We start from the raw sequence: 8,570 nt of genomic DNA on the forward strand, positions 1-8,570 counted from the left end.
TATAAACAAAGTTTACATGGATGTGGTTTGGATATGATGGGGTAGAATATTTGGGTGTCATTTGAAATTACATGGGCATCCCTGGCAATTCATGGTTAGATTTTAGTCTGACATTGACATACTCCTGATTTTTTTTTGATGTACAACTTTACATTTATTTTTTCCCAATATGCTATTATACAAGCAGCAGAATCCCCTTATCTGCAGTGATGGGGATATTATGCTGAGATGGAGACAAACAATGTGCTTTTTACACTACATACATCAAATTTATAGACTTTTCTTATGTAAAATGTATTAAAATTTGAATTTTTTCTAATTACTGCTTTTTATCTACATTACTAATGTTATTACTAACTCACACTTAATTTTTCATTTTTATTTTTGGATAAACTTTGATTTATTTCTGATTGAAATTTTCACAAAGGATGGTGTAAAATTCATATGATGTATATGTGTATTTCAGAAATTTAAATTTTCTAACATATATTACATTTTTTTAAATTTTTAACAATGTTCAGATTTTGTGTAATCTGATAACAATGTCCTCTTCTGAGGAAATCCAAAAAAGCCATTGATGATTACATATTCAATTTTTTTAGGTTCGTGTCTGATCCCATAAAGTGCTAATTTGAAACCCTAGCTACCTTATTATTGTGACAAAGGCTATATGCTGTGAACTGTTAAATAACCCCTAATATTTATGCCATGCTTGGTTAAACAGGAAATGGGCTATTTCACTATAAATAATGCACAAGTCCACTTTAATAACCCACCACGATGCCACCTTAGAAATTGGTTTGCATTTATTGATTGCTAGGAGTGAAGCTGAAATATTTGAAAACATTACATGACCTTATATCACTAGCTACAGATAAGGGGGAGCACAATCAATATATTCCTACCCCTAAACTCCACATTTCTACCCTCACCAATTCTCTCGAGTAAACCCCTCAACGATTCAGATAAGCATAGTATGTGATATAAAAGGCAACTAGTCAAGGATATTAACATTTGTTAACTAGGTTGTTAGTGAAAACATAAATTCTTGTGTGTGACATGAGATCCACAGAGTCTAAGACAGGTCATTCTGACAGCGATGGTCCCCAGTGATTTGAATGTCAGTGCAAGTGTCAGAGTGACAAACTAGGTGCAGTGAATATTATAATCCTAAAAAAACCCCAAAGCTAACTAGGTAAAAGGGAGTGAGTGTGGATTTCAATTTGATAAGCATGACTATTTTAAGGGATTGTTTCGTGTCCCCTAAAAGTATCATTCAAATTTGTACATATTGCACCTAATATACACCTATAGTATACGGGGGGATCCTCACTTGCCTCCTGAATTAAATGAGCCAACACACGTTAAACACCTGATGTTGTCACTGCCATTTGGAAGTTGTGTGCAAACTGTAATGCTGACACACAATTCCTGGTAGTTTTTCTGGTTAACTTTAAAGGAAGTTTGCTTTAAAACTAATTCCAACTAGTGACTCATTTTCTGCGTTTCTTAATAGGTATATTTTGTTCATTGACTCTTCCCTACTGATTGCATCCAGGATTACTGAACTCTGGATGTTCAAAACTACAGGTAATTTACATTAAATACACCAGTTTCTTCCTGACCAAATAGGACATCACACTTTCTTGTAATATATGAAGATTTTAGCAACTCTAATCTGAGGTCAAGGAATCTCTCTATCACACGTACATAAGCATGCACATCTGCACACAAAAATAAAGGAAGTCTGTAGCTAATTTCAAGCAATGCCTTGAAAAAAGTCTATTGAGATCTTTCTTACTATGAACATCAAATGGCTAAAACATTCTTTTTACTTTGTTTTCCTTATCAATTTCAGTATCAGTTTTAATGAGTAAACAAAACAATGAATCAACATTCAAATAAAAGAGCACAAGGTGCTTGTTTAATTCATAGAGCATAAAGGATTTTCTGAATTATCAAGAATTTCCAATAACATCGTATATGAGTAGATTTTCTTCATAGGTGAAGGATCCAGTTAATAGTCCCAAGAAAAAGATCATTCAGTTGATTATCTTTTTCTCACTTCACAATAATTTTATTGCTTTATTAGTTCCCTTGTAGAAAATAATCATAACTCTATAAGTTTATTACTCCACATTAATTTATCTGTGATAGTCCCTCAAGGGGGAAAATCCATGAAAATAAAGATATTTAAATGCAACATTTGTCATTAAGTGCAATGTTATTTAAGTACTTTTAATTCAATGCTGTAACATGGTTTATATATAACATTGAGGAAATCTATAAAAGACAAAGAGCAAATCCCATTAGTGCTTCTAAACAAAGCAGTTTATCCAGAGAGAGTAAGAATAAGGAAGAAGAATTATGCTGATGAGCGAACCCCAAAAGGAATGCTACCTTTGATTCCTCTTTCCACAAACACAAACTACCCTGATCTGAGTGTTCCATTAAGGTTGTAATCTATAGCTCTTTCTATTGCTACATTTCTGGAAAAGAAGCACAAACTTGCCGTTACCATAAACTTTGGTCAGTTAGCCGTCTGCTCTTTCTGCTTAGGAGGAAAAGGGGAATGAGGAAACCTTGGGAATAGAAACATACAAGCATGTTAAACTGTCAATAAAGGTGTTAATTTTGGTGTTTATTCCAAATGTTTAAAACCAAAAATTGGGATAAAAGGTGATAAATAATATGTTTATGAAGACACAGAAGACACTTCTAAAATAAATTGTCAGCTTATTGTTTCATAACAAAGTGAACGTCTCTCAGCTCAGTCTGCTTAGCACAATCATGGGCAAAATTGTGAAGACAGAACTCTCCCTTATCTCTTACCTCCACTACACTCCTCCTCTCTACAACCTACCCCAGCTCACAGTCCGCCAGTGCCTGCAAAGAACACTGTCTACATGCACCGCGGAAGGGGCATAATAAAGCCTCTACCGTGCCAGACCTCTGTTATATTACTATCTTATTCAATAAGCTCTAAGTGGTGTCTTTTATTCTTTATCCTTGTCGAAAGTTTTAGTCAAATTATCTCAGAGTAAGGGATTGTAATTGTGTCATTTACACAATTAGGCTTCTAACTCTACTTAGAAATTATGCCGGGAAGATTCTTGTATTTTAGCACTGATCATTCTAAGATTTTGTATGTAAATTACTCCCAACACATTAACTTAATCTGTACTTTTATGCTGATGTATACATGTATCTGCTTCAGAGTGATTGCTTGTCAAGATAAGCATGCCTCATGCAAACAAAACCCAGAGATGTGAGTTTGTCATTATGAATTGTGCCACATTTAAGAGTCTGCTTAAAAGTCCAGCTAATTTTGAAACATAACCACTTGTAGGTTCTTTTTTTTTTTTTTTTGCTGAAGCTAATTCGAGAAAATATTAAATCTCTAAAAGATGCTCCCTTTGAAGTAGGTGACGGCATCCACGTTTCCTGAACGGCAAACTTGCTATTAAAAACAGACAAGCACTCTAAGTTCAGGTTTCGTGCACAGCTCTGTTCTCCATTGTATTCACATTTGCAAGGACAGAATGAAATCTGGGGAAGGAGGACGAGAAAGGGCTTGGGACTGTGAGCAGGAAGCAGGGATGGTTAGAAATTTTGCACAGGTGGCTGATGACGGATGGAGGTGGAAGCATTTCAGGAGGAAGTTAGCATTTGGGAAAGAGAGACTCTACCTGTATAGCCCAGCGAATTGTCATCATTGTCAGAGGTGGGGGCTGGTGTTCCGTTGCCGTCGCCCCTCTCTAGGTCCTCGGGGTCTGTCGGAAACAACACCACAGCTACTGCTGGAGTCACAGAAGTAACAGTAGATACCATTTCGATCGCAGCATGTCCAGACACAAGTAAATCCACATGTGACAGGAAAACACACAAGGACAACACACAGCACACGTCTTCCTTGCCCTTCCTACCGCACACTGAGCTCTGGGCAGGTCTCGGCACCATGCTTAGACTTTCCCCTTCTTCCCCTTAATTTCCCTAATTCTCTGCTCTGCCTGCACCTTTGCTGCACTTCAAAGCTAGTGAAGGGCTCCGACTGCCCTCTGCGAGGCCGCCAGCATGACTGAGGGAGCATATGGAGGAGGGAGAGGGCAGGGTGGCTGAATGCTAGCATTGCTAATTTTCTACCTTATTGTTAATCAAAGCTATTGACTGTGATCACTCCCCATCATCGCTTCATCTCCTGGCAATTACAGACTCCAGGGACTGTACTTCAGATGAGAGCAGGAGGGAGTGGGGAAGGGTCTTGTGGAGGCAGAAGGAGAGTGATATTATAAAAACGCTCCACTTCCTCCCACCTTATAAAACAGTAAAGGAAGCAGTGCACATCCAATGCCTTTGGAAGGCAACAATTTCTGCTGAAACAGGACTGAGAAAAATTGAATGACTCTCTGGGTAAAATAGCACCTAACTTGGAATAATTTTTCTTTGAATACTTAAAGGCATTCCAGATTGTTTGATAGTATATATTGCAAGTATCCATATAAGTGTTATCATCCTTATATTTTTTAGTTTTCTCAAGGACAAAATGCTTTTTGGTGTTTTTGAAATTGGACATTCATTTTCCTATGCAGAGTTTTTGAGATGAGGCTGATCTGTAGTAGCAGAAGTTGAGTCTGTGAGTGACAGCAGTCTAGTGATGTTGTTGCTATGTGCCAAAGCTTTGTGCTAGATAATTTCGACCATCACCTACTGCTCCGCTGCTGACAACTAGACACGGGAACAACAAAGACCACAAGTATAGCTCCTAAATCAAATAATGTGGAGTCAAAGGTCATTCACGTTGCAGTGTTCTTATGGACTTTTATCCCCTTAAACAGCATCTGCAGAGTTTTCTTCGGTGTTGCTTGGGGAAGAGCCCTTGCTTGCTTAGAAAGAAAATGAGTCACTTAGAAACGAGGTGGTAAGCACACACAGGTAGTATCCCTCTAAAAACGTCACAACCATCATTATTTCTGTGTTTCTGCTGTTTTCAGTTAGGACAGCAAATTTTGTCTCAGACAAAACTATTCAGGAATGACTTGGGAGTTTTTTAAAAAGAAATACGAAGTCTGTCACAAGACTGCCAGCTTTTGGCCAGATACCTGCTATTCACTCTCATTTGCTGGTTCTCTGTATTTCCTACCACAGTGTCAAAGGATGAGACAGTTGTGGTTAGTTGTGGTTGATGCGGGAAGAGGCGGTTTTGGATGTGGGCAGACAAAAGGGGGGCAGGCTCTTTTTGCTTTATTTATCCTTGACTCTAGGGACGACTTTGTTGTGTTTATCCTCAAAAGTGACTTTGGAAATGGTCAGACAGTGAACACGTCTGCTCTTTAGCCACACAACTTGTTAACTTGCTGCATGCATGAACTGTTTAGGTCAGAGCTGTGTCCATTAGAGAGACTTGGAAGTGATCTCCTTGTGTAATTTAGGGCAGTATTAGTTACTACAGTGCTGGACCACAAACCATGTAACCTCACTTAAGGGGTTAAACAAATAAGAGGCTGACACGGAGAAATAAAAAGAGATTTGTTGTTCATGTGTATTGAAAGACCTTTAAGGGGGGGTACATTCCTGCTTCATAAATATTGTTAAAAAAACCACAGTGTGTGCTGGGTCACTTTAGTTTTATGAATTAATTAGCGTTAGTAAAAGGCACAGACAGTCAAGGCAAACTCTCCACCTAATTATGAAGGTGTAGTTTATTGATTGTGGCTGCACTCTTTCTAATCACTTTGTTTAAAACATGGTAGCATTCTTCCAAATCTATGACTCATTTAAATCGGCTTGTTTATGCAGTATCATAAAACTGTGGCATAAGGTTTGTACATTTTTGTTACTGAAACCTTCCTAGAAATGTGGGTGTTTTCCTAAAATCCATGGAAATAACAGAAGTGAGTTCATTATCATTGAAATGAGTTGCCTAAATCTACTCAAAGGAAAAAAAAAAAAGACTTCGCTTAACTCTTAACTCATCCTTAGTGCTCTGTAAACTTACCTCCTTGTGTCTACCCACCATGCCAGGCTCTCTTTGTAGGCTTAGGGAAGATTAGATTTTGCATTAATCAATCAATTTTACCATATCTGAAAAGTCCACCCTGTCTATCTAATACTGTCTTTAATTAAAGTCATGCTGGGCCTAAAAGAAACAGAAGGTGACATTTCCACTAACTTCACTAATTTTTCTTCCTTCTTCTCCTTCTTGTCAAAAGATAACAATAATAGAAAGTGCCCCGTTGCTTCTCTCTGTGTGAGCTGGAGGCTGAATGTTGAGTCTAAAAGGAAGATACTTATTTTGTATGTGTGCGTGTGTGTTGTTGTTGTTGTTGTTATTGTTAAGTAGTATTGATTACTGAGCCACACGCTAGAAGATAAGGAGGGGAGAGGTTATTTTATTTTAGCATATTTGGAGGAGGGCTTCTCTGCAGTCTCTGAATTTGCAGCCCTCCAGGCCTGAATTCAAGGGGCTGAACCTTCTGCTTGTTGATTTAACCTTCCCTGTCATCTACAAAGGCACTGGAACTGGAAACTTTGCTTTCATGGGTGTGTTGCTCATATGAAAATGTAAACTTGCTGAGTCAGGCACTTTATTTTTCATTGTTACACAGGATTGAATCGAAGGCAACAGATTAATTAATGAAGGCAAATTTTACTTAAGTAACTGACGCTAAGTAAGAAACAAGTGGAAAACACACATACAAAATTACATTTTCTCACTTATTATCATGTATGAACTTAGATTTTTTGCATCCTCTATTTCCCTGGCAAGCCAATATTAGATATAAGGTATTTTATGAAATATAAAAAGGACATCTGATTCATAAGATTATATATATCTAAGGCTGGAAAAAAAAATTCCTGCCAGAGACACACCTTCTGGGAAGTGAGTGTCTATTTGGTGTTCACTGTCTTCCAAAGTAACAAGTCTCATTGTTCTGAAATCCTGTTTTTTATTTGTTAAGAACAAATCCACTTTCTTTTATTTACATTCTCTGTCCCTCAACTTCATTTCTAACCTGTGGGGATAGACCACTCCAGTACTCATTTAAATGACTGTCTTATTACTATCCAAATTGTTAAAGGCTTATGGTTTCTAGTTCTCTGGACTTGAAACTTCTCAACCTGATTTCTCTATGGATACCATCATCCAACCTGAAGGCTCTGTTTTTTTTGTTCATAAGTTGATGAACTTCCATATTGCTCAAGTTCATGCTCCTCCTACAGCCCAGTCGTAGCTGATGGCCAAGTCCACTTCTTGTCGACACCAACAAATTTTACACTTTTACTTGGTAAACACGACACTCACCAGCTACCACTTCAATGTAATCCTTTCCGAGCGTCCCTTACAGTGTTATCTATCCTAGATCCATGTGCACACCATTTTCATTATTTTACACTTCAGTAAATGCTGCTGTCTATGATGATAAAAACAACCATAGACTTAATAAAAATTAGCCTTAGTATGTATAAAAATGAATTGCTTTTTTATACATAAAAATGAATTTTTTATATATAAAAATGAATTTTATCTTCTGGATATGGGGCTTTTTTATCATATTTGAAAAAATAACATGCAAGATATTTTATATATATATGTAGTAATAGCTTTGCAATATATACTATTTATCTCATATGAGATATGTAAGCATGACCCATCCTATGTCTTTTCCATATTTAATAAGAATAAAAACTACAAATGGAATAAACACTAGAAGTCATTATCTTCTGTAAACTTTTATTTAACTAAAATTCATTCAACATTTTGTCTGATGGAAAATTATATATTTATATATACCATTTATTATGTGCTACATAATGTAAAATATGTCTACATTTTAGAATCACTTGATAGAGCAAATGAATGTATCAGTGCTGAAAACACATCCAGTCTGTCCTCTGTGATTATCATGAATATGTACCTTGTTGTTACTTCTTCATTGTATTACAGAACAGAGCTTTTGACTCTACTCTTTATGTCTAACTGGAATTTCATATCATTTAATCAGCAACAACTAGCCCTAAATCTTATGTGTGGACTGAGGTTATGGAACTGTAGACTCCCCGGTACCAAAGTATCACCTCAGAAACCAGCTGCTAAATGTAAGGTGAAACAGACTTTGGCAATGGCTACATCACACAGCCACCACTTTAACTCAGTAATCCACTGAGCATCGCTGTAGCAGGTATTCAAGAATGGAAAGAAATTGTGTGGTACAGCATAGTTTATTTTTCCACAAACCATGTATGACTTGCATGCAACCAAATTTAAGGCCCAATATAAAAGGAACAGAGAACATTATCTATTGTTATTAGACTTTGTAGGTAGAATAAATAGTTAAATAGTGAGACACATGGAACGGTGGAGAAAAATACTGCGTGAGAAGGAGCTCAAGAAAGAATATGGCCATGTCAACAATTAATCGACTCTGGAAATATCAAAAGTAAAAATGTGGGGCGATCATGTGGTCTCAGCAAGTTTGGGAAACACTGGAAATACTGTACTGAAGCCTGTCTCCCCTCTCACATGAAGATGGCTATGTTCATAGGTCTCAGCAAGTCTGGGAAACACTGGA

At 37.0% G+C, this 8,570-nt stretch overlaps 1 protein-coding gene across 8 annotated transcripts in view; it reads right to left on the minus strand.

Annotated features, from left to right (window-relative positions):
- Robo1 (roundabout guidance receptor 1) overlaps positions 1-8,570 on the minus strand; it is a 1,008,058-nt gene that overhangs the window by 463,360 nt on the left and 536,128 nt on the right. For all 8 annotated transcript variants that reach the window (XM_026786907.1, XM_026786925.1, XM_026786911.1 and 5 more), the window contains one exon: positions 3,690-3,773. In XM_026786907.1, coding sequence (XP_026642708.1) covers positions 3,690-3,773 — 84 coding nt within the window. The remainder of the gene's footprint in view (positions 1-3,689; positions 3,774-8,570) is intronic.

The sequence above is a fragment of the Microtus ochrogaster genome, chromosome 2 (assembly GCF_000317375.1).
Source record: "Microtus ochrogaster isolate Prairie Vole_2 chromosome 2, MicOch1.0, whole genome shotgun sequence".
NCBI classification, from domain to species: Eukaryota; Metazoa; Chordata; class Mammalia; order Rodentia; family Cricetidae; genus Microtus; species Microtus ochrogaster.